This window comes from Herpailurus yagouaroundi, unplaced genomic scaffold (assembly GCF_014898765.1).
Source record: "Herpailurus yagouaroundi ecotype Mexico unplaced genomic scaffold, PumYag 203, whole genome shotgun sequence".
Classification (NCBI taxonomy): domain Eukaryota; kingdom Metazoa; phylum Chordata; class Mammalia; order Carnivora; family Felidae; genus Herpailurus; species Herpailurus yagouaroundi.
The window spans coordinates 28,994,898-29,022,157 of NW_024412434.1; the positions used below are offsets into that span (position 1 = coordinate 28,994,898).

At 44.1% G+C, this 27,260-nt stretch overlaps 1 protein-coding gene across 2 annotated transcripts; it reads right to left on the reverse strand.

Moving 5' to 3' along the window:
* Positions 1-1,574: 1,574 nt before the first annotated feature.
* Positions 1,575-24,611, reverse strand: RBM17 (RNA binding motif protein 17). 2 transcript variants are annotated; one of them, XM_040451512.1, is made up of 12 exons: positions 24,487-24,609; positions 22,513-22,650; positions 17,229-17,345; positions 14,075-14,241; positions 12,121-12,218; positions 9,335-9,391; positions 7,998-8,139; positions 5,489-5,640; positions 4,328-4,401; positions 3,408-3,506; positions 2,278-2,350; positions 1,575-2,150 (listed from the first exon to the last, which is right to left on the reverse strand). In XM_040451512.1, exons 2-12 carry the CDS (start codon positions 22,633-22,635, stop codon positions 2,047-2,049), a joined length of 1,206 nt encoding a protein of 401 aa, XP_040307446.1. In that variant the 5' UTR covers positions 22,636-22,650; positions 24,487-24,609; the 3' UTR covers positions 1,575-2,046. The 2 variants fall into 2 exon arrangements, with proteins under 2 accessions (XP_040307446.1, XP_040307447.1); XM_040451513.1 differs by lacking the exon at positions 9,335-9,391 and having other exon boundaries at positions 24,487-24,611.
* Between the last annotated feature and the right edge of the window lie 2,649 nt (positions 24,612-27,260).

Below are 27,260 nucleotides of genomic sequence, written 5' to 3' on the forward strand. Positions count from 1 at the left end.
AAACCATTCTGTTATAAAGCAGAACAATAGTGCAGCTATTAGAGGCATTCTGGAAATTCTACTTTAAGAACATCAGAGATTATACAAATTTAGCTGTCATAATAAATACCGATAGTCTCAACTTAAAAATTTTTGACTTTATAATAGTGCAAAAGTGATACACATTCAGCTGAAATTGTACTTGGAATTTTGAATGTGAACGTGGGTCTTGTCCCAGGTTAGTGACGTGCGGTCGGACGCCCTCTGGGATGCTGGGCGGTGAGCCACCGCCCCCAGGCAGCCAGTGTTCACGAGGGCAGACAGATCCACCGACAACCATTGTGCCCATCAATTTCAGGTCAGTCCTCAGTACGTGGCAGGAGACAGTCAACACCTTGTTATCAGATAGGCTTTGTGCGAGATCATTTTGCCCGCCTGGAGGCTGAAGGGAGTGTCGTGGGCACGTTTAGTAGGCCAGGCTAGGCTATGTAAATTCGGTGTATTAAATGGATCTTCAACTTATGGCGGGTTTATTGGCATATAACCCATTACAAGCACATTTAGGTACCTATAGGCCCATAGTTAGTATCCGGTCCAGGTGTTCAGGTCCACAGGTAGACCCGTTCAAGTCTCAGGGCTGCTGTTGATTTTTATTTCTACAAAATATTCAATTATATAATTCCTTTATATTCTTTGATCCAACTTTATACAATACGTATGCTTTTATCACAGAAACCAAGTCTCAATTCAGTTTTACTCAGTAAAATGATACCACAAAAGAGAATATGTTATTTTTTTATTTATGTTAAATAAAAACATGAGAAAATCCTTTTTTAAAAAGGGTTAGAATATTCCTTATGTCTCCAAACCATGGATGCAAAGAACTGTTGAGTGCTTTCTTCCCCTGAGAAGGGTCACAACACACTTCCACGTGGTAATCACCTGGAGACAGCACAGGTACACGCCCCCGCCAACTGCCGCTGCAGAAAGGTCACATGCAGTATTTGGGCAAGCAAGGAACAGAACACAGGCACAGTATATCCTGGAAACACTTCCTGCTCTGGCAGTGAACCTCAGTACCAAGTATTATTAGCTGCTTTCTTTTTTGTGGTCCCGCTACATCTTTAACCCACTTAATACCACCACACTCCGATGCCACAACTTTTCACAATTCTAGAATTCCATCCATTGGCAGTACAGTTTAAGTGGCCTATGAGGCTGCATTTTATAAATATAAAAATTACGTGAGAACTAATACTATTGCGAATTTTGCCAGTAGAAACGTGGCCCCTAAGGAGCCACCGTTTCCAAAATATAACTGGACACACATTTACAATGCACCTGTGAATTCTGGAATCAACATGTCGAGTCTGACCTGCACGGAGACTAGACAAGAGTCTCTGAAGACCACTGCTGGATCCACGGTTTCTGCGCCCACCTACCCCCACACTCGCCGCAGATCCCACACTATAACTTCACCGGAAACGGTTTGTCCAACGGTCACAGCAGCCTGGCAATGCTTCCACCTTGGCTCCCGTCACAGAGTTCTCCATGACTGGAGTCAGTAAGAACTTCTCTGTTAGAGAAAGCAAACGTTTCCACCTTTGGCAGACTGCCAAGATGACACTTTATTATAGAATTTATGAAGCTACAGTTTAGGAACTTGCAGGTTTTATTAAAATGAATCAAAAAAGAAAGAAAAGGGTAACAATACAACCCCATATCCCAAAACGTTCTAGATATTTTTAGTGCAAGAAATGCTGTCTCACTGAAGCACTTGAGAATTATCATGAAATCCTAGCAAAAAAACGTAATCACCTTAGAAGTGGTAAAAAGAGAAACAACCAGAGAGGCACACAGATTGTGTTTTTTTTTTTAAAGGATTTTTATACTATATTTAAAAAACCACAAAATAAAAAAGGGATCAATCAACATATATCTCAGAAGTCCTTCCAAGAGTCTCTGTACCCAGCAGCCACACAGGCTGGCTGTCGCCTGTTTCTTCTCCGCTCAGCCGGCAGCTCATGTAAGGGCCATTGAAGATAACTCGTGCTGTAGTTCTTAAAATCAAACTTGTTCCGCCAAATCCAAGACCCTGAACTTATCCAAATTGTAGAAACATGCTTTTACCACCCGTCCACCAAAATACCTCCCATTCAGATCAACAACAGCTAAAAGACAAACAGAAAGACAGTCCGTTAATACAGGTATCCTGAGACACCACAAGAACATGTTTTCATTTGAAGGATTAAGATCACAAATTCGTTTTTGTTCTTTACAGTGGCCTATACAACTTACCTTTAATTGCTGATTCAACCCTCTCAAATTCTAAAAATATTCGTACTGCTTCATCATCAGGGGCACCAGGAATCTGGAAAAGAAATCAAAGTATGATAAGTAAAGTTATCAAGAGATACAGTTGTATATAAGTTTTCTTCCTTAACTGATCTTTGTCAGAGTAAGTGTTGCAATTACCATCTTAAATGGAGAAGTCAAGTACCAAGGAAATAAGTATGATTTGTTCATCACCAAAATCCGTCCAATGTCTCCTTATGAGAGGCACCTTGGCAAGTGCAGAAAACACACAGCTAACTAAGCCGGGCAGTCGTTGACCCTGAAGAGGTCCTATGCTGGCTGACGCCTACACAAATCATCAAGCAGTCAACAAACACAACGCGACCCAGAAGACCCAACGCAACCCAGCAGTGAGAGCAGAAACAGACGAACAGATCCCTACTCTAAGTGCCTCTCACGTCGGCTAAATTCCTGTCGGACTCTCCGAGTCCCGCATAACATGGCCCCGCTCCACCTGGGGAAGCAGCAGCCCCCCCCCCAGTTAATTCCCAGCACCGCCAACCAGCCGGTCCACACTGGAACCTTCTCAAGCTCAGCCCACACTGATGTCATTCATAAAGCTTGCTCTTATGTTTTGTGATCGAATCCCTTTCTTGACTCCTGTGTTCACAGTGACTACTCCAGAATCCAGCAACTGAATGTTCTCGATTTTTACACCGGCTTGTTTTGTTGTTTCTTCAACTGAACATATCACTGAGTGGGGAACATGTTTCCTGTCTCCCAAATGCATGTGGGAGGCACTAAATACACACTTGCCAAATGAATGAAACCAAAGGCATGTCCAACTAACTGAACTATGGAGCACACAGCAATCTATAATCACCAAACTAAACCTCAATCATAAAATGAAACATTTTATTTCTTCACCAAATAAAATTTGGAGCCCTTCTTATCTTTATGGTTAAAATGGTTATAACCAAGTAAAAGAAGTGCACCTAACCAACATCTGTCACCTTCGGGAGTAACAACACGGTATGTTTCTCACTGCACATCTGGTCTCTATTTAGAGGCAGAAAATATTTGATGATCTATCAGTTATAACTTGGGTTATAAACATCAAAAAACCCTCTTACTTCAAATATCACACATTTCCCAACTTTGCCATATTTTTCACACTCTTCCTTGGTTTCAGCTTCCAAGTCTTCATCTACCTCTCCCGCACCAACCATGTTCTATAAACAAAAACAAATAAATTCAGGCATCAAGTATAATTTACGAATATATAAATGAGATGAACAAGTAAGTTTCTTTCATGATGGCAAATGTTCTCAACCCCAAATGACACAATGAAAATGTTCATCCTTGTAGTACCCAAAGTTGGTACTTCTTACAAAAATAAAAGCATGTTTTTTTAAACACATTGAATGAAAGCAAATTACGAGCTCATGGCACTTAACAGAGTACAGATGTACATTCTTACTCTGTTTACTCATTTAGCTGAAAAATAGTTCTTGGAGCTTATGTCCTACTTTGACTGTTAAGTTGAAAAGAGTGCCCTACTTGGACAGATGCCCAAGTTAAACATGGCTTACCCACCAATGAGGCAAAAAGAAGTTTTTCAGGTGTGAATAATGAGCATAAGTACACGAATACATTCATGTTGTAAGAATAACAGGAGAAATAAATACAGCTTTTGAGAAATACGAAATGGAAACACAGACTCCCACACACATTAAGCTTCAGTCACAAGAGCACCTATACAAGCAGAATACATACATTAAGCTGAACTTTAACAATTTCAAATATTTTAGAGCAATTGCTCACTGCAGTCTTAAACACTGTATCTAGCAATAAATAATAATCATGAAAAAGGAATTTAAAACCTCAGTTTTAGATGGAGTCTATCCAGAAGGATCATTTGCAAAAAAATTATTTTCAGTTTTCTTAAACTGTCACTCTATCAGTAGGGTTGAAGGTGTGCAAAGATAGATCAGGGTGGATGACACACAAAAATCAAGGTAGGAAAACAGGTTTCTTCAATGCTGCTTCTTACCCGTAGGAGGACCACTTTGGTAGGACACTTAAGTATTTCAGTTAATGGATTGGAATCCGACTTCTTGGATGCGTCTGTAGCAAAACATTTAAGATGTAAGTGTGTTAAAGCACTGAGTCCGAGTTACGATGACTAATTTCAAGAGTACTTCTCGCTATTTACGTCCTCGGAGTCCTCTAGGAGCATTTATGCAATCAGTGTCTGAGCAAAAATGCAGCCTTATCTGTGATGAGAATCTCTGTTTCGCTTTGGTCTAAGCTTTTACTGCAATTCCTACAAGTTTCTGGCTTCCTTAATTACCTGCAACTTTTGTTAGCTCACCTCCTCAGTTCAGGCAGCTGCACAGAGCACTCAGACCACAGCCCTCACAGGTGAGAGGACTGGCAAGGGCAGTGTGGCCAAAGGTCAGCGGCCCAATGGAACAAGCAGTCTGTCAGCCGGCTGACGAATGCCACACACCCCACCGATCAGGGCGACTGCGGGGATGGGCACGGGCCTGTTCGGCTGACTGGCTGCCAGAAAAGGCATCTTCTTTCTTTAGGAAAGGGAGCTAAACTAAGATACTCAAAATAAACTCGATTCTGCTTAAAATGCAAAGATGTTTGGTTCATTCCAATGTGCCCTCAGCACAGAACAGACTGTAATAATCAAATGAAAATAAGACACCGACTAGACATCATCTACCAACAGACTGAAATGACATTAGATCTCACAGAGCAATCAATCTGTAAGAAAATGAGAAATCGCACTTACAATGAAAGAGCAGGAAAAAGAAAAAAACAGAGAACTCTTTCAGGATGGAAATCACCGATATAATCATTGACATACTGTATATGACTCAGTCTTTCATGCTCTAAAAACCTAACTATGATTTTAACCAATTTAACAAGGTCTTCGCCTGATAGAAATAGGCATGAAACCATTTCTTTGAGTGTTTATTTTCTGCCAGGATCTCTCTCACCTTTTCTCCTACGGACCTTCCTACCGCTAGTTTTGTTCTGAACAAATAAAGATGAGCCCCCAGGGTCTCCGTCTACACAACACCAAACTGGGATGCAGCGCAATCAGAAAGTCTCCTTGCCGGCGAGGACCAGCCCTGTCACACAGGACCACACGCCCGCCGCTCCCACCCTGGAGGCCCCTCTCGTGGAGGAGACCCACCTTTCTCTGTGGCATCGCCCACAATGATCTTGCCTCCTCGCTTGCTGGTCTTCTCCACCGACAGTGCGGTGCTTAGCCCTTGCTCGTGCTTGCCGAGACCCTGGCCTTCCCGGAAGCCGTACTTCTGCATGATTTTATGTGCTACCGTGCCACTGGGAGGAAGGAAAAGAGAAGGATCTCTTGGACTGAGTCACCTGCTATAGCACAAACCGATTTTATATCACAGCCATCGCCTCCTAAAAAGAGAAAAGTGTAGGGGCGCCTGGGTGGCGCAGTCGGTTGAGCGTCCGACTTCAGCCAGGTCACGATCTCGCGGTCCGTGAGTTCGAGCCCCGCGTCAGGCTCTGGGCTGATGGCTCAGAGCCTGGAGCCTGTTTCCGATTCTGTGTCTCCCTCTCTCTCTGCCCCTCCCCCGTTCATGCTCTCTCTCTCTCTGTCCCAAAAATAAATAAAAACGTTGAAAAGAGAAAAGTGTACATTCCACATGGCTTCGACATGGCCACCTGTAACTACCGGCAGGCCATTCAGTGGAAGCTGTGAGATGTTCAGACTGAAAGACACGGAAAAACTAGTGCTGAAATCCTGGACATCCTGAGATTATCTATGAGGTAAGGGAAACACCCGTTTCCTGCGATATTCTCCCAGCATCCCTATTAGAAAACACTAGATGTCTCATGTGCTTCAGACTCTGCATTGCTACACAGTTTGTGGCCATGGTTGAGTTAAAAGTGTGCCTGTCAAAAAACAAGGATAAATTTCCCACGACGACGACCACATTTTTCTAAATAGTACAACGGAGCTTCCAATGACAGCCCATAAACGAAAGACCTCTTAGAGATCATCCACTCAGCAGATGAGAACATAAAGACTCCGAGGCTCATACTGGCCGACCAGCTTAAGGCTGATGAGGAGCAAAGCAAGACACTGAGTCCAGAAATTCTTTCGTCGGTGTTAATGGTGAAGTCAAACTGGAACCTACAGTTGTCGAGTCCCGGGCCGGAGCTCGCTCTCTCTAGTACTCTGCTTTCACGCTGCACTTGGAGGTACCTCGGGGGGTCTCGAGGAGGTCCCCCCAGCGACCTCTGCCATTCGGGGCTTGCATCACGACACCGTGTGCCAAGTAAGGGCGCACCTACATCGCCCCCCACAAATCCCATCTGAGCGAGCTGCTCGGAGCCGGAGGGAGGAAGGCTGCCGAGCCGTGCCACGCTCTCCCTCCCCCGGGCACATGGTGAACACCTCATCCGCGCTCAAGGGGGAATTCAGCGAAAAGTCCACTTCTCTCACTAGCAGAATAAATCCCAGTTTCACGCGTGTCCCCCTCCAGCACACGCTCTGGGGCAGCCCGACAGAGCCTCCCACACAAGTGGAGACATGAACCATCGACACTGCCCTGTGCTCACTGAGCTCCGGAGAGGAGAGCCCCGTGACCAAAGAGCTGCACTGTAAACTGTATCTGTCTCCAATTTCATAGCCATCGATTAGACCACAGAACACGGCACCAGTCAAGGAGATGGATCCCTCAGTCAGAAACTGAAAAGTCTCACGCGGGGCATGAACTGCGGCCACTCCGCCACCTGCCAGTCACCTCTCCACAGGCTCAGAATGAAAGCGCACGCGCGCAGGTGAGGTCATATGGGGGGGATGACCACCGTCACAGCTGCCGTCCCTTCCAAAACACACGACAAGGCCTTAGTGGAGGGCTGCCTCACGTGACCGTTCCTCACAGGAGACACCGGGCGAACAACGTGCCTGCCAAGCCCAGGGTGGGTTAAAAAACAAATCCAGGGGCACCTGGGCGGCTTAGTCGGTTAAGCCTCCGACTTCGACTCAGGTCATGATCTCACAGTTCGTGGGTTTGACTCCTGCGTCGGGCTCTGTGCTGACAGCTGGGACCCTAGAGCCTGCTACGGATTCTGTGTCTCCCTCTCTCTCTGCCCCGCCCCCGCTCAGTCTCTCTCTCAGAAATAAACATTAAAAAAAAAAAATCCACGCCCTCCTGAAAGTCAACCTTAAAACTGAATTTTATATGCCAATAGACAAATTTCTAATTATAGTTAGAATAAATGCTTTAAGCCAAAAGTATAGAACCACAACCTTCAAGCAAATGGTCTTTTTATCAAGAAAAAATTGCAATTCACCCTGTGGACACAGCAGAAGTCAACTCTAACGCACAGGAGCTATTTCGTTTGCAAATGTTCTCAAAACCAATGCAAATAACTATCAGAAGTGTCCCCACCTAGAGAATATGGTGTCCAGTATGGCAATCATCCAAAACCCACATGAAAGGGATTCGTGTGTGGTGTGAGACCCAACGGTGTCGTGCTGGGACGCCCTCCGCAGGACTCCAGCACGGACTCTGAAGAAGGACGCTATATGACGTCTTCCCCAAACACCCGAGAGCCCTCGTCTTCCACCAAGAGCTGCACCTACTGAAAGCATGGACGCACTTCACCCTGAGTCTTGTCCTTCCCACACCTGCTGGGACAAGAGCGCTTGGAACCGTTACCCCATGTTGGCAAGGAAGGAATTGCCAGGTCCGGTCGGAGATCTGGGTCTGTCTTGTTCCTCGTATACCGGGGGAGGGATAGCAGCTTTGGAAGACTGGGAGCGAGGTCTTGAGTCCTCTTCGTAAGGGAAATCTCGGGGTACTATTGAATAAAAATAAAGCAGGTTTAGCAAAATGACACCAAAAAATTCTGAAGTGCACTTACATAGATCAGTTACCTATAAGAAGTAAGAAACGCCAGATCACTCTCTAGTCGCTACAGGACTCTTCAAAATCAGAGGCAGAAAACTATTTTCCCAATTCCAGCTTTGCTCCTTTTGTTTCTACCTCCTCAAATGTCTTTTTTACATCCTGCTGAAACATTATTCAGCCTTTAACGTGCTCTTAAATGACAACTTGTGTCTGAAACTGTAAGATTTTCTGTGTGTTCCAGGTAGACCCACTTGGGCTTTCTCTAATTCCCATAGCATTTTGTGTACCTGTCTTAAGACTCCAATCAGTATTACCACCTCGTTAACCTAGCAAATAATAAACGTCTTTGAGACTTGAGCCTATACATCAGACCAGTGATTTTTTGATCCTAGTTACACGTAAGAACCAACAAGGAAGCTTTGAAACGATCTAGATGCTTGGGCCCCACTCCCGGAGACTAGTTTCAAGTAGGGCTTATGATCTGCCAGGTATTTTCACATAAAAGATGTTCAACAATATTTTCTGAATTCTCTTCTTTAAAAAAATAACATAGTGTATTAAAAAGCACTAGGATGACTATATTTTCTTGGGATGGTTTAGGTCCGGTCCAACCCAGCGGGCAGGAACGTGATCTAGATGCCGTATCAAAGTCCAATTCCAACCCAAATATTCTAGAACCGAGCACCAGGAGCAAAAATAGTGAGTGGGCATGTTTTGGCAATCTAAGTAAATATGCACAACATGTGTAAGGAAACAGAAAATAATTGCAGAAAAATCTAATTAAGGAAGGCACTGCCATCTTGTGGAAGGTCACGAATTTGCCGGCCTCTAGACCACAGAGTATGGAAACTATAGACTGAGCTACATGTATTTTAACCTAACCCCAACTATGAAACGTGAAGAGAAAACATAACAAATTACTTAAAAGGAGAGCAAAGCATCTCGCTGCACAGAACGCAAGCCTTGGCCCAGGATGGAAGCCCGAGGCAGGAGCAGAAGGGCGGGCGGAGGAGCCAGAGGACGGGTTTCAGGCCACTCCCCCTGACACTCCGAATACCGAATACCGGGCCGACTCAAGCTAAGACTCCCCCTGATGGGGCCGAGGCCGGGATCGGAATAGGAGAGGGCAAGAAACGGATACGTACACTCTTTGTCCTTCTCTACAAGAGAAGTGGGTGGTGCAATGGCCGCTCCGCCCATACCTGCAAGACACGAACCCACTGGTTAAACGAGGGGAGCACCGCAGACGCCCGGCTCGCGACATGCCACACGCTGTCCTGTGCTCCTTCTACAGGGGAGGGAAGAAGGACATCTAGGACCAAAAAATCACCTGGGCGAAACCCAGACAGACAAAATCAATCTTTTTCACAGCAGGCAATCGAGAACCCTAAAATGCAGTTAACAAATGAATTTTAAGGTGAAGGACACGGCCCAGAGAACTAGCAGTTACTTACAAAACAGAAACACAGCTCTACCGAGAGTCTGGTGCCACGAGGCATTTTCACACGTTACCTCATTTAGGTTCAACCAACCGCGGAAGGAGGAATCACTGCTTCCACTTGGCAGATGAGAAAAGGGTCAGAGGAGTTAATGGGCAGAGACAGAACACCCAGCTCCCGCGGCGCCGACACTCCCCCACAATGCGGCCCCGTGCCCTCCAGGGTGCCAACCACTGGGCCAGACACCTACTTGGAAATGTGGGCACTTGGCCATTCCCGCTCCTGTGTCCCGGACAATGACAGACACGACGAACCAAAAACAGACTCCGTATGCTCTCCAGCAACCAGTGAGAACACAAACGGAAGACATAAGGAATTTTCATTCGCTATAAGCCCTAATAGATGTGTTACAATTTAATTGCCAACGAAATGATCAAAACAGTAAAACGAGAATTAAAAACTGATTACAAAACACGTTGCACCAGCATGTAATGTTTCACAAAAGAAATTCCTCTATGGCTACTGTCCATGCATCACAATTAACATGTCTGGGCTACACAAAATACTCCTGGAGAAACACAAACCTGAATAAAACTTTGTCGTTTCTTCTGAAACACCCATTATCTTTTTTTTTTTTTTTTTAATCTCATCACCAAGACCTAAGTGGTTACTGAGTGATTCTGAAAAACCCAGCTGTGAGTTCAGTATGAAAAATTCAGGGTGATTACTGGAAATCTGTTACTAATCTGGTTAAAACATGAACGTCAATCTGTTAACAGCAATGTGAAGAGTGGATATGACGCCAGCATTTTCCTAATATTAGATTGTATAGCTCTTGTTAATGTTCAAAAAATAGTGTCCTTAACACAGAAGTACAGCTCCTTATCTGACGGGCAGCCAACGTGTAAGCTGGAAAAGATGAGACCGATAAATATTGAACCTATACGCTGATTCTAAACAAGTTTAACGAAAACCAAATATTCGTTACTGAGTCAGGTCATGGATACGGAACGTTTACCACAATGCCTGACGTATAGGGCATACACAGATGTTAACTCTACCCCCACTAGAAAAACAACACAGTGCCTGACAGTGTTGGGCACGCAGTTACTTGTTTTAAACTGAGGTGTAACTGACACGGGACATCACGGGACTGCCTCAGCACCTGTGCGCTCTGTGAAGTGACCGCCACGGTGAGTCTACTTCACATCCATCACACGGTTACACGTGCTTTCTCGTAAGGAGGACTTCAGATCTACTCTCTCAGCAACTCTAAAATATGCAATATAACTTTACTAACTGCAGCTATGTGGCACATGGCAGCCCCAGGACTTCTTTATAACTGGAAGTCCGTATCTTTTGACCCTTTCATCCATTTCGCTCCCCCCCAACCACCCATCTGCTCTCTATGAACTTGGATTTTCGTTGTTGCCTAGTAAGCATCCTATAAATACATTTAATTCATATCTGCATTGAAAGATTAAGAATTTTAAATTATTACAGACTTGTTCCTTTCCAACTCCATTAGTGTTTTAAAGTTTGAATTAAACCCTAAAGTAACCTTAGCTGTACACTGGGGAAGACCACGCTTGCCAAACTTCTGGTCATAAAACTGAGTTCATGCACAGGGAAAAATACTGCGGCTTTGTGATAACAGTATTCTCAGGTCTCATGTTAAAGATGACCAGATCATAATGGAGGTCTCGGGCAAATGAAGATCTTGGATACGGTGAACAGTGGACCTGTTATATAAGGACTCATTCCCTCTGTGCCTCAGATTCCTCACCTTTAAAATGGGGATAATCGAGCTGCGTGATGTAAAGCAGATAACCTATGAAAGTGCTGACAAGAGTACCTAGTGTCTGGCAGACAAGTAGATTTAAATTTCTCGCTTAAAAAAAAAAAATCTCAACTTGTCAACCAAACTAATCAACCAAACCGAGGAAATGCCAGCAATCACAACATGACGAAGCACCCTATTCTCTCAAGAATGAACACTACTCATCGAGCGATCACTCAGAATGCAGCGGTAACACAAGCGCAAATCTGCTTGTGACACCTCAGCCATGGAAGGGGCCTCCCAAAGTACCTGGTTCGAATTCTTGTCTCCCTGCTCTCCATACGACACTGAAAGAAACCCATGTCCAGGGAAGCTACGGGACTTCCTCAAATTCATGCATGTTAGTTGCAAACGTTCTGGAAACGAGCGCCTGGACTCTGTCTGGTGCTTCGCAGACGTGCTGCAGGTGAGGACGCCGTGTGTATACTGGAGGTGTGGCCCAAGCACCCCATCAACAAATGTCGGGAGGCAACCGAGAAGCTCACAGGAGAACATATGTGAAAACAGGATGCAGGTTAAAACTGTTATGCAAACACGGTTGCTCGGATTCCAGAGAGAACTTACCCAAATCAACGTCAATTCAACTATCAAACTGAACACGAAAAGCAAACAGAATTTCACCAAGTTTGAAACGAAACGTTTCATGACTCACTTCTTTTCCTCCTCTCTCGCTCATAATCTTCGTCTTCATCAGAATCTGGATCTGGTCGCCTCGAAAACCCACTAGCTTCATGTCTGTCCTTACGCCTCCTGCGACAACAAAGGAACCAAATATTCATCACAGATAAACCAATGTATTTTTCAGTTTTTAAAAATACACTTGTCTATTTTGAGAGGGCGCATGTGCATGCACAAGCGGGGTAGGGGCAGGAAGAGAGGGAGAGAGAATCCCAAGCAGCTTCCACGCTGTCAGCACAAAGCCCAGTGTGGGGCCCCATCTCATGAACTGTGAGAACACGACCTGAGCTGAAGTCAAGAAAGGATCTGATCCACCCAGGCGCCCCCAGACAAACCAGTTTAGAGATAGGGAGCCCAAGGATGTCACCTTGACTTGCTGTTGTCTAGAAAATATTCAAATCCTCTCTTCCCCACTGAACTATTAGTTTGGGGGAGGGGAGCACATGTACAAATAACTGCTTCAAGACTAAAGTAGCAAAAGTGAAGTGAGAAAAATCAAAAGATAAATTGAACAAATTTAACAGGCACACGAATACAATAAGCAGGAAGGAAAAAGTTTCCTTGATGTTTACCTCTTTCACTTTTAAAGCATTATCAACATAGATAATACTTTAAGAATTTGGATTCTCTAGAACATATTTTCACTTCATGAAATGATTCAATAAATACTGAGAAAAAGTATATTAATCATATATGACTATTGAACAATCAACATTGAGTATTTTCAAAACAAGAAATACAAATAGGGGTGCCTGGGTGGCTCAGTCGGTGAAGCATCCAACTTCAGCTCAGATCACGATCTCACAGTTCATGAGTTTGAGCCCCATGTTGTCGTCTGTGCTGACAGCTCAGAGCCTGGAGCCTGCTTTGGATTCTGTGTCTCCCTCTCTCTGCTTCTCCCCTACTTGCGTGCACACACGTGCGTGCGCTCTCTCTCTCTCTCTCAAATATAAACATTTAAAAAAAAAAAAGAAACACAAATAAATCTTTTGCCCATACTTTACAAAATATAAATAAAAGATGTCATAATTCCATCTGGCTCAAAATTAGTTAAAGTTAAGAGTAACATTTTAAGTATTTTATTTTTTAAAGCAAGCTCTACTACCAAAGGTGGGGCTTGAACTCATGACCCCGAGATCAAGAGTTGCAAAATCGACTTACCAAGCCCAGTCACATGCCCCAAACATTTCAAGTATTTTAAATGGTTAAGATCCTAGTACCGTCTTAGCACAGGAAAAAAACTCTATTATTCAACATCAGGCTTTTAAGTTACTTTTCTAACAACTCACACAAAACGTAGACTTCAAGTTTTCTGCATCTAGACAGGAAATTTTCTCTAGCGTTTGTTCACAACAACTACAGGCATACCTCGCAGATACTGTGGGTTTGGTTCCAGACCACCGCAATAAAGCAAATATTGCAACAAAGGGAACCAAAAGATGTTTTTGGTTTCCCAGTGCATAGAAAAAGTTACGTTCACACTACATTGTGGCTATTAAGCACACAACAGCATTATGCCTAAAAAGAAAATGTACGTATCTTAATTAAAAATACCTTATTGCTAAAAAATGCTAACCATCCTCTGAGCTTCCAGTGAGTCATAGTCACTGATCACAGATATAATAATGAAGAAGCCTGAAAGCCTGGGAGAATTACCAAGAACACAGAGACATGAGAGCAGATGCTGCGAGAAAAATGGTGTGATGGACTCGCTCGACACAGAGCTGCCACAAAAACCTCTAATCTGTAAAAAAAAAAAACAAAACACTGCATCTGCCACCGTAGGCCTGGACAAATTCTGACAAACAAATGGATTCCTTCTGATGACTGCTCAGACCAACCATGAAAACTAGCACTAGGGTTCATTCATTTGAATCCCAATGAATATTTCAAATGTAAAATATCCTCGAATCCAAACAAAGCCTTACTTTTCTCTCTCTTCTATTTCTTTTTGTCTTTCCAGCTCCCGCTGTCTCTGCCGTTCTTCTCTTTGGCGCTTTACCACTTTCTCGTAATCATTAGGAAACATAGGATCATATTCATCAGCTAAAGGAATCAAAACTTCTCCTGCAGAAAATCCACTGGGAACAGGATCCTGAGGAAGGTAAAAATGCCAAACTATGCATCATCCTCTTGTTTTAGAATTTCACACGTAGAATTAAGGTCAAAAAACATGAGCATCAGAGGGGCTTTGCCGACCACCCATCTGCCTCGTTTGTTTTAGTGACGAGGAAACAGGTGCCCAAGGAGTTGGTGCAGCCGCAGGCCTAGCTGTGTAGCAGCAGAGAAGAGGCTCACCTCTCAGTTTACTACCAACTCCAGAACGACCTATGGTGTTTTCCTGGAATTCCTAGACAAGCTGCGCCGCCTACAATTTCAAGCAATAGATTTGACTATTTATAATACACAATGAATACTCCTGTTTTAAAACGTCTCTACGAAAACCTGAAAAAAACGATCCGTGGATAACAATCATTCTTGTGGTCAATTAATAAACTTTAGATTCTGTACCATGGAAACATGCTATACTGAGACTTCACAAAAAAGGCAGAAAGCATCCTCTTGGACTTTCTGAAACCCCCTGGAATACGCAACCCTTCCCGGGTAGGCAGCGCGCCAGGAACCGGGTCTGGCACAGGTGGATGGCACGACCCACCACATACCACATCATTAGTTCTTTTAAGGTCCGCTAAGACCAGGGTCCGATGGTTAACACTTTGCATTTCTCTTCTGTACATTTAGAAACTGGGGCTACCCTTTGAGAGAAAAGAGGCAGCCTTGAAGAAATCCGAGAAACAAAAGGCAGCCAGTACAAAGCTGACCTGGAGACACGTGAGGACAAACAGGGCTTCACCAGAGGCTGGTGGTCCTGATGTTCTGAGCGCTCTAGCCTCCCTAAGCACCGCACTGTCCTGTTAGCTGTCTGAGCTTAACTCTTCCTTAGTATCTGTAACAATCAGATGCCTTCACTGGTCTCCAGAGACCCCAAGCAAGCACAGGTGTCTCGGAGGCCCACTCAGCACCTCGTTCAGGAAGTACACTGCCCCACACTAGCAAAGGCAGGACGCTTGTTTGTGAAACATATTTTGTATCCGAACACAAAACTGATGTGATACAGAGACTGTGTGTTCACTATCAATGGATCTGAATCTGACAATTCCTGTATTACACCATTCAGTCTGATGTTCTGCATCATAAAACAAACATTTCAGTGCTTCCCTACAACTAAGAATCAGGAAACATTACGATCCAATGGATATAACAAGTCAGAAAAACAGGTATAATCAGCTCCCAGGCCTGATCACTGGAAAGTTTACACAAATTTATTTAAGGCAAGGTTCACAAAGGGTAGTTATGACTTGTATTCATATAAAAGACAGTTTAAAAACACAAAGGCATGTGCACAAGACTTCGTCTCAGTTATTATTGAGACCTGAGAGAAACCAACAATCAGCTACTCAACTTATAGAACATTATAACCACAAAGTTTTGGACAGAACAAATTGTCAACAACAAGGTTAATTCTTCGTCATTTCAAAATCTGAAAGCAAACTTTTCCTGTATAAATCCTGCTAAGTTGAATGAGGAGCCATCATTCTCTAAACGCTGTAAGAATAAAGCAGTCTGTTCCATTTTTAAAAATTAAAATGTTAATACCTTAATGCTGGGGAGGGTGGGAAAAACTAAAACACTCACATACTGTAGGTGACGCTGCAGACTCAATACACAGTAGCAGAAGATAATGAACGACTTTATTAGATGTAGCGAGGAAAAATTAGGTGGATAATTTGTGAGCAAAAAAATGTTAAATGACTAAGAATCTCCAGAAACACCTCCATGGGGGATACTTTTCCTCCTTGACAGACTATCAGCCCGCAGGACCAACATCAGTTCTTCTGGCCAAGAAATCTCAGAACAAAAGCAAATTAGGGGAGATTCCAACCCAAGACAGTTTTGACTGAAACTAAAGAAGAGAGGGGATGGGCAGTTGGGACTGTGTCAGCTTGATTTGGGTTCTAACAGGTGTGGGTGTGAGAGGTGGGCAGGAGCCTTGCTACGAAATAGCCATAATTACGTATTCTGTTTATTAAACAATTTTGGTCATTCTTCCTCAAACAATTTGTGTGCATGGTGCTGTTTAAACTACTGCAGTCATACTACTGGACTGCCATCTGTAGGATAAATGTTAAAGAGCAGTTGGAATTTCTTTTTAAGTTTACTTATTGAGAGAGAGCGAGCGAGAGACAGCGAGCAAGAGAGAGAGCAAGCAAACAGGGGAGGAGCAGAAAGAGAGGGAGACAGAGTCCTGAGCAGGCTCCACGCTTAGCATGGAGCCCAACATGGGGCTCAATCCTGTGACCATGAGATCATGACCTGAGCTGAAATCAAGAGACAGACACTCAACTGACTGAGCCACCCAGGCTCCCCAAGAGTGGGTGGAATTTCGACTACAGTTTACACTGAATTCATTGACCTTTCGTTTTGTACAATTTGAACTATGACTCCGAATGACCCTTTTTCAGATCTTCCTCATCCTTACTAACCCATTTACAGAGGTGACCATATCTGGTTTTTTTTTGTTTCTAAGATTATATGAAGTCACTGTGGTAATAAAAGGGTGGTAGATTTAGTCCTTTTCTCTATTTTAATCCACAGTAAGACAATAAGCACTAACATTCCTCATGACAGCAGAAGTTAGAAACAACGCACGCATCCAGCATTACATAAGCTAAATAAACTACAGGACGCCCATCTGAGGAAATACGGGGAAGCCACAGAAATGATCATGTACTCCTACGCTTTCTAACACAGATGGACAGTCACAATATATAACATGAGAAAAGCACGCTAGGAGGCAGAGAATGGAAAGCTATTCTAAAACATAAAGTTTTTAACTTCTGGAGGCTAGGACTTCGTTTTTTTCCTGCCTATCTCCGGTTTCTGGTTCTTCTATAATGTACTATCTTTATTTCAGATCATGTTCACAGTTCAGCTGAAAACGACGCGGGCGAGCCTGTAAGGACCCCCAGAGGAGCCTGGGCTCTGAGGATGCGGACAGCAGGGGACAGGGGGGCGGCTCACCTTCAGGCCAGCCGCCACGTGCGGGGGGGTGTCCACGATCTGCCGGTCGTCGGAAGAGCCACCACGCTTTAGGTCAATCACCGGGGCGAGGACAGTACTCTGTTTTGTTCTCTGGCTCTAAAATCATCGAAAAACAAAAGAAGTGCACGGAAGCTTCAAATTAAAATTCATACTATTTATAACAAAGCTTTTCGGTCTCTGGAACGAACCTTTCAGATAGGAGAAAAACAATCTTAAAACAACAGCCTTTTAATTCAATTATCACTATTACCATATACTTTCTGCAGTCTTTTTTTTTTTAAAAACACAAATTCCATTTTCATAAAAGGTTTACGGTAAACTTGGTCTCTTATCTAAATCTGCACGTGAATTAATAGATGCAAAAAGCTCCACTGACCACAGGAGGGCAAATGTGTAACAGCACATCACACTCATGCCTTGTGTGACTCTCTCACAAGGAAAAGGTACGCTTTTATAGCCTGAGCAAAAGGAACTGTGGATTAGGGGTTTTACCCTCCCAGTAGAACCTAAATCCTGCCTCTTTTATTATAAACCCATAGAAAAAAATTAAAAATTTTTTTAATGTTTATTTATTTTTAGTAGACAGAACACAAGCAGGAGAGGAGAAGAGAGAGAGGGAGACACAGAATCCGAAGCAGGCACCAGGCTCTGAGCTGTCAGCACAGAGCCCAATGCGGAGCTCGATCCCACAGGCCATGAGATCATGAGCTGAGCCGAAGTCGGACGCTCAACCGAGTCTTGCTCAACTGAGTCACGCAGGCGCCCGGACAGAAAAAAAATTTTTAAAAGAGAACAATACTCACTCATGTATCATCAACCACTGTTACTATGTTACCATATTTTCTTTACCGTACACCTGTCTTTTGTGCTCAACCATCTGAAAGGAAGTTGGAGCTCCGCGACATTTCCCCTTAATCTCCTAAAATTATGGACATTCTCTTACATAAGCACAGTACTAACACCACACCGAAAAAAATCAACAATCCCCCGTATCATTGCCTATCCAATTCATATCCAGATTTTCCAAGCTGTCCCCTAAAATAACTTTTAAATAGGTGATTTTAGGAGCGCGTGGGTGGCTTAGTCAATTGAGCATCCAACTCATTTTTTTTAACGTTTATTTATTTTTGAGAGAGAGAGGGAGCGGGAGAGGGGTACAGAAGATCTGAAGCAGGCTCCGTGCCGACAGGAGAGAGCCTGAAGTGGGGCTCAAACTAACAAACAGGGAGATCATGCCCTGAGCCAAAGTCGGACACTTAACCAACTGAACCACCCAGGCGCCCCAAGCATCCGAGTCTTGATTTCAATTCAGGTCATGATCCCAAGGTTGTGGTATCGAGCCCCGAGTAGGGCTCTCAGCTGAGCATGGAGCCTGTTTGAGATTCTCTCTCCCCCACTCACATGCTCTCTCACCTTCCTCCTCTGTCCCTCTCCCCTGCTCACTCGCTTGCTCTCCAATAAATAAAGAGCTGATTTTATCCTGAATCAGGATCAGACCTGGTTCAGAATAAATTTTTAATCTCTCAATTTAGAACAGACTCCGTTCCCTGCTGTCGTCATCATCACAAGCAGCAGTGTCTTCGTCTCCTCCTCTTTCTCCCGACACTCTGGTAAAATGCTGCACATTCTGGATGCGTCTGAGAACTTCCTGGTGCTCTACACTTCTCTCTGCCCTGTAGCTCCTGACGGCGGAACACTTCACAGGTGAGGGGATGTGCCTCCCTGGCACCCGCCCTGCAGGCTGTCAGTGGTGATAACATCACACGGCCATGGCGGTGACCATCTGGTCCTGTGGTCACAAAGGTTTAATGCCCCCTTCGCAACTGAAAAGTGTTCTATGTTTTCAGTGTTATTACCACAAAAGGCTCAAAAGAAACCACCATCTCTCTTGAATTTAACGGTGCTTATCATCTTAAGCAAACAAATCTGATCGAATCATTAAATACACAATGCACTACATGAATACCAAAGTTCAAAGGGCAATGGGGGAGATGATCCGAATCCTCTCTTTCCATTATTGTTTCCATTCAATGTGTGTTTTTCAAGTGGATTTATTTCATCTGTGGAGACACAGATGAAACCCCAGCCCCATCTTTCAGTTGTAGGTAACACCCTTAAAGATTTGGTTAGGCCAACCTAGTGCTGAGGAATTAATTAGTGAATTAAACCTAAGAAAAGTGACTGAAGTGGTATCTTCACTTTCCTTCAAGAGCAACTTACTACTAACTGTACACAGCAATCTCAAAAGACACTAGAAAGTTAGCAGAAACGATTCCACGGGCTACCGTTTATTTTGACCTCTCTTTTGAAAATCTTTCTGAAATCTCAGATTTCCTAGTACCTGAAATTACTGTATTGGAGAAGTAAAAACCTGATAAGCAGAAATTAAACAGACTGAGGCAGACAAGAGGATTTCCAAGAGTCTAGACTTCATCTCACTCTTTACTTTTAATGTTAGTAAAGTAAGGGTACAGAAAAATCAGTATGTGATGAATAAATTTCCTAATATATTTATTTTTTAATTTTTTAAATGTTTTTTATTTATTTTTGAGAGAGAGACAGAATGTGAGTGGGGGAAGGGCAGAGACAGGGAGACACAAACTCGGAAGCAGGCTCCAGGCTCCGAGCTGTCAGCACAGAGCCCGATGTGGGGCTTGAACTCACAAACCATGAGATCACGACCTGAGCTGAAATCGGACACCCAACCGACTGAGCCACCCAAGCGCCCCCCCACCCCCCTTTTTAATGTTTTTTTATTTTTTTTTTATTTTTGAGACAGAGAGAGACAGAGCATGAGCAGGGGAGGGGCTGAGAGACAGGGAGACACAGAATCCAGGCTCTGAGCTGTCAGCACAGGGCTGGACGTGGGGCTCAAACTCATGAACTGTGAGATCATGACCTGAGCTGAAGTCGGTCGCTCAACTGACTGAGCCACCCGGGCGCCCCTATATATTTATTTTTGTAAAGGATCTATTTTCTCAATAGTATTTTATATAAGCCAATTTTTAACCTGTAGTGTATAAATATGCACTGACTGGAAACAGAAAGTGACCCTGAAGTTACCCAGGGCAGGAAGAAACAAATTAGCTAGGATTTTTAAAATTTGGCTCAAAGTAATCCACAAAGCTGACACTATTACACTGGTAATTAAAGAATTAGCCCAGTTTTTAATCTGTATATTTTGACTTCTGCTCTTCTATTTTGTTACCTCTCACTGCCTAAGATTGTCCGCTAATTATGTCCATTTGAAGTCTAATTGAATTTATGTTTTGAAGTATGAGACCGCTCCTTAGAGCCAGAGCCATTGTACAAAAGGGACTATGAGGCCCTCAAGAATAATGCATGAAACAGTTGTAGCGCTGGAAAATAAAATCTTATTTCTAGATCTTATGTGCAAAGCAAAAGTCGTATGAAACTCAGAGAGATTTAAAAACTTAACCAATTTAAAAAAATTTAAAGGAAAAACAAGACTTGTTTTGTTAATCTTCCTTTCTTGTGGGATGAAAGCTTGTTTTAAAAAACAGAATTCTGTCTCTCTAAAAATACTGGTATAAAGGGGCACCTGGGTGGCTCACTCAGTTAAGCGTCCAACTTCGGCTAAGGTCATGATCTCATGGTTCATGAGTTCGAGCCCCACGTTGGGCTCTGTGCTAACAGCTCAGAGCCTGGAGCCTGCTTCGGATTCTCTGTCTCCCTCTTTCTGCCCCTCATCCACTCTTGCTCTGTCTCTCTCTCTCTCTCTCTCTCTCTCAAAACTAAATAAACATTAAAGAAAATATATTGGCATAAAAATTTTAATCTGGTTATGATGAATCTGAAAAAGACAAAAACCCTGATCGATAGAACTGACAAAACAAATTAAGATTTTCAGACCATGTTGCTTTACCTGTGGGTATCCTAATCCTCAACACCTTTTTACAATGCCGAGCAATCAAATGTAAGCACTTCCAATATAACTACCTATTGAATAGGCAGTAAAAGAAAAATAATTCCAACTTTAAAATAACATTTATTACGTAAAATTTCAAACACGAAATGAGAGAAAACAAACAGGAATGAGTCCCTAAATCTCTATGACAAGTTTCAACGGCTATGAGCTCAAGGGCAATTGTTTCCTGTGTGTCCATATCTCCCCTTCCCCATAATGGATTATTTTAAAGCAAATTCCTTAAGCTCAAACATTTTATTGGTAAATATTTCAACAGATCTCTAAGGCAGGTTTTCTTAACTTCTTCTGTCATTACTGCTTCCCCCTCAAGGCACCTTTTAATACATTTTTTCCTGCCCATACGATTTTCACCGCACAGGTATACTGTGTTTCTGTACTTTATGTGTATCTGTGCTCTGCACGTAAAAAGAGCAAACTTTTTACGCGTTACGGCCATATTCGCCCCATTTGGGGGACAGAACTTTCACTGGGTGATACACTCTACAATGTAAGGCCCCTTAGAACAATAAGCAAACCATTATACCATTCTAATTGCTAAACAACATTTTAGATCAAATATTCAGTGGACAAGTATGGTCTTAATGTCTTATGTGTTGTTCAATTTCAAAGATGTCGCCAGTGCCCAACATGCACACGATGTGAACAAAACCAAGTGCCCCAAGACCACACATGCCTGACACAATCAGAACCAACGTGAGCCCTCAGGGGCACCTGGGTGGCTCAGTCAGTTGAGCGTCCGACTTTGGCTCTGGTCATGATCTCATGGTTCTTGAGTTTGGGCCCCGCGTCAGGCTCTGTGCGGACAGCTCCGAGCCTGGAGCCTGCTTCCGGTTCTGAGTCTCCCTCTCTCTCTGCCCCTCCCCCACTTGTGCTCTGTCTCTGTCTCTCAAAAATGAATAAACATTAAAAAAAATTTTAAATTTTAACTAAATCAACGTGAGCCCTCACTAACACACACAAATTATTAGTTCCTGCAGAGCCTCGTCCTCTAAGTGCTGCTTCCAAACCACCTACCACAAACAGCAGGAGAGCCACCTAAAAATGCAGACTCCCGGGCCCCTGCTCAGGAATATGGCTAACGAAGTCTGAAAAACCAGTGTCGTTGCTGGAAAGGGAGGCTCCTGCTTTTCTTCACTCCAATTTCCCGCGAGTCCGGGGAAGCACAACGACTCTGAACTCCTCTCTCTCTGCACCCAGGGCCTCTCCCCCTACAAACCTGATAAGAAGGTAGAAGAGCAAACTAAAACCAAATGGTGTCCATCCTAAGGAGCCCCTGCTTTGCAGACTTCCGCGCTCACACGGGGCTTATCTCACCTTGGCTTGTGTGAGGGCCGCCTTCTTCACCTGAAGCTGGGACTGCAGAAGTTTGAAGTTTTTGGACCAGCCTTCAGTTTTTGAATCACTGGTCTCTACTCCCAGGTCATCATACAGGGACATCTTTCCAGTTTAATGCTGAAAGGCAAGGGGTACGGGGTTGAAAGAATGCAAACTCCAGTAAAGATCTCACATCTTTTCATGTTAAAACAACTCAGTATCACAGAAGTTTAGAAGTAAAAGGTACTTGAGGAGATCGGCTAGTCCAGGAACCCTGAGCAAAAGCAGCCACGATGACCAATAACCACCAATCAGCGTCCTGACACGCAAAAGGATAGCCACGTATTATTTTACAAATAAATTTGCAGAATTAATTTTCCCACCTACAAGATCGTGTGGTCAAGTAATTCTTGAGTGAAATCATTCTGTTCTATTGTACTTAATGATTATTAGTAATTACATACTGTCAACTATATATATCCGATTTTTAAAAATTCTTTGTCTCAACAACAAAAAGCACAAACTTTACAACAGTGCATTACCAGGTTGATTTAGCACTATTAGCTACCTTTGATGGAGAAGAAATCTAAACATATGCCTAGAAATAAGGAAAAAAAAGAACAGAAATGATCTCACAGAAGCTGTATTTTCACAAACTATGACTGAATGTTGAAGAGAGTCGAGTTAGTTTAAATTTGTAATCTCTAATAACACTGACCGCAAAGAGAAAATCAATAATCCACATGTAAATGATCAATACATAATATCCTTGCAGAATGGAGGAATACAAAATAACAACAAAAACAAGCAGCATTTCACACATATTAAGTCTTACCAAGCCAGGGTGGTATTAAATGCAGTTATTTGCTGTTCAAGCCTAACCTGGTACAGACCTGGGACTTTGGGAGATAAATCCGCCCAAGGTCAAGGTGAGAAGACCCACTCCAAACTTAGTCATGTGAACACAGCCCTTGCCACTAAATCCCGACGGCCACCTTTAAATTTAAATACAACCTCAACGTTCTGGGTGAAACCACAACACAGCCCACTTCTCAAAATAAGAAATCAATCTCTTTCTCACAAAGGGAAAGAGAAAAAAAAATTGACTGAAATCCCCAAACTGCAAATAAATAGCACAGGTATTTTCTGATTTATGGGCACCTTCCAAAAATCTGTCAGTTCCTAGGTCTAGACAGCATTTTGCCATAAAAACCGTGTTATTTGTTTTTAATTTTTTTTCAACGTTTTTTATTTATTTTTGGGACAGAGAGAGACAGAGCATGAACGGGGGAGGGGCAGAGAGACAGGGAGACACAGAATCGGAAACAGGCTCCAGGCTCCGAGCCATCAGCCCAGAGCCTGAGGCCGGGGCTCGAACTCACGGACCGCGAGATCGTGACCTGGCTGAAGTCGGACGCTTAACCGACTGCGCCACCCAGGCGCCCCAAAACCGTGTTAAACAAATCCCTGTTTCGCCTGTGTCTGTCTCTCAGGAAGGGAAGGCAATACAGACAAGAAGGAAAATATTTAATTTTCCCCCCGGTTATGTCTGACTCAGGGCAAAATCTCTCTGGTCTATGCTTACGTCTCCTCGCTTCTATGGCTGGGACTCTAAGACCCTGCCACCGCAAGCTGCTGGCTGTCCTCGGTTCCACTCTGCATGCGGTGGGGACAGACAGGATCCCCCCAGAGGAGCTGCTCTGGGGCTGGGCAGAGCTGCTCTCAGCCTGGAAGTCAGTGCCCACTCAACTGATGCTGCTGTTCAGTTTCTTCTAGTCCTTATAATATTCGAGCCCTCAGCTTCCATAAAAGCTCTCAGGTTTGATTTCTGAATGAAAGGCCCCCAAGGTAGTACAGAAGCAGGAGAATAAAAGCAGAGCCCAGGGTACTGGTGCCTGACTTGCTCTAATGAATCACCCAAAAATGGAGGAATGCTAGCACGTTCTCCTGGGTAAGGCTTCTGTGACAACTCACCAGCTCGGCTGATAGTGCGAACAAAGAATTTCCTAGACAGCATATCCAACGGGGAAACGAATGCCCACTGCCTGCAGTGCCAGACAAAGTGAACGTTTTATTCAGGAACTTGGCAACCCATTGTCACATTGAGCTTGAGTCACTGAGGCGATAAAGAAGAAGTAAGGAACCCACCCCACCGCCCCCGGCGTCCACTTCAATCCACACTATCGGGAAACGCCGTGAAAACCCAGACCCAGCCTGCCGAGCTCACCGCACTAGCCGCAGACTAAGCTCCCGCCTGACCCACAGCTGAACAGAAGTCAGGCCAACAGCACAGTGAATACCGTTTGCAAACCGCACCCAAGCCACCCTTTCAGAAATCTCTGGCCAATGACGACGGCCCCAGAAGGAACACTGAGGCACCCAGGATCAGAGGCTTTTGTGCACTTCCCTCACAGCCTAGTGGTATTCAAAACAATCGTTCTTATCTAAATACATAAACTTTACAGCTAATCCGAAAAACTCAGAGCAACAGCAAAGAGAAACAACGCCGCATGTCCAGCTTAGTCCCGTGGTTCTCAAACTACTTCCAAACGACCAGGCATCTTTCATCGCGCCTGGCTGAACTGTCTGGGCTCTCTTCATTCAACCAGACACCAGATGGAAGCCTCGTTAAACCAGGGTTCGTTTGTTTTACCTTTCTTTATCTCATAAAGGCAAGGGAAGACTAACACATTCTGGGAAACAAACAGACACAATGAAGCTTTCTAGGAAATTGTAAACAAAGATCAACAAAATTTGCTTGCAACCCAAACTCCACTTCTCCCAGTAACTCCTCCTAAGAAACTTAACAACCTCATCAAAAATAGTATTTACGTGAGGGACCTGGGTGGCTCAGTTGATTAAGCATCCGACTTCAGCTCAGGCCATGATCTCGCGGTTTGTGAGTTCAAGCCCCACGTCGGGCTCTGTGCTGACAGCTCAGAGCCTGGAGCTGCTTCGGATGCCGTGTCTCCCTCTCTCTCTGCCCCTCCCGCTTGCACTCTGTCTCTCTCTCTCTCTCAAAAATAAATAAAGATTAGAAAAAAGATAGTATTTACGAATATATTTGTGCCAATGGAAACAGGTTAACCAAATGCCCACTGAACTACAAGGGAAAAGATCAGCTTATCCATTTTTGCATCTCCAATTTCTGGCACAGGGTAGGAATTTAACAAATAAACACTTGCTGAGATATTCCTAATTAAAGAAAGTCTGCTTAGCCACATGCATCAACACTGAAACTGCACAATGCCACAGGTTCCACCAGGAAGCGAAAGGCAGGCAAAAGGTTCTGGAGACAGACACTCGTGACGGTTGTACGCGTGTGTACCTACCGACACAGTACTGCGCCCTTAAACGGTCACAACCCTAAGCTCTGTGTTACGTACACTCACCACAATTAAAAGCAAAAAGAAGTCTAGGTAACAGGGCGGGAGGGAGCAGCCCTGAGAAAGTGAGGATGAGGTACCAGGCTGCCGTCTAATTAACTCTAGGACATCTCCCTACCAGGAAGAGTAAACTCTAAGAAGAAGTATTTCCCCAAATTTGGGGGTTAAAAAAAGTCAAACAGTATAGAAGATCTCTTCTTCCAACCGAGTGCTTCCATCCAAGAATCCAGTATTTAACAAAGATTTCGGGGCTGAATTAATGAGGTCCTGTGGGACCATGCTTCCTCTGATCCCTTTCCAAATTGAAGATGGCTTGTGGACCACTCCATCTGAAGTGCCTCACTCTGTAAGCTTCAAAAATGACATTTAAACTTCCTCGTATCTGTTCTCAAAACCTTCGCAAACACACTTTAAAGACAAGAAGCTGATGTCATCTTGGCAGCACCTGCTAGTTTTCTGTAACACACAGCGTACGGATCGCACCCAGAAGAGCTCCTTTGCTTTTCTCACTGGGATGGAACTTCAACTTCACAGAGCTGGATTCATCGCAGCAATGACACACTCATTACCCATCCACACACCACACACGTATGGCCCGCTTGTCGTTACTGTAACACTACAAGTGCCAGCGAATTTACCCCGTAGAACGAGAGTCAAAATCTGGACGAGAAACCGCATTCGACCCGGAAGGTCCCCCCCCATCCCATCCAAGTGATGTCCCCAGCCCAGGGGCGGGCAGGACCCTGAACCCCATTCCCATCAATCCCTCACCACCTCCTTTTATGCAACACGATTTGCGTAAGTTTACGGCACTTACTCCTTAAAAGGTGTGCACATCGTCATTTCAGCCGTTGTAAGCGTTGTAAGCACTCCTACCGTAACATACCACAGCTGATTCCTTCACCCTTCCACTGCAATCACTGAAGAGGTAACTGGCATTGACCGGACTCCGCCAGGACCTGAACTTAACCTAACACGGCTGAGGTGTTCCTCGGACGACAGAACACATTTACTGTATGAAGCCTCCTGCCACGTAGTAAAAACTAGTGCTTTCTAACATCTGGGTACGCTTTAAGCCAGGGTCAAATACAGGCACAAACACATCACTTTTAGAACTTCTTTAAAATACCTGCTATCTCTTTTTTACCGGAACACCACACTCTGATCGCCACGTCTTTCCTACACGCTCCGTTTTTCTTCCTTGAGAACAAACACGGTGAACGTGGTTCAGCCGTAAGAACGGTGACTTTTTAAAATCCTACCCGGGGTGCCTGGGTGGCGCAGTCGGTGAAGCGTCCGACTTCAGCCAGGTCGTGATCTCGCGGTCCGTGAGTTCGAGCCCCGCGTCAGGCTCTGGGCTGA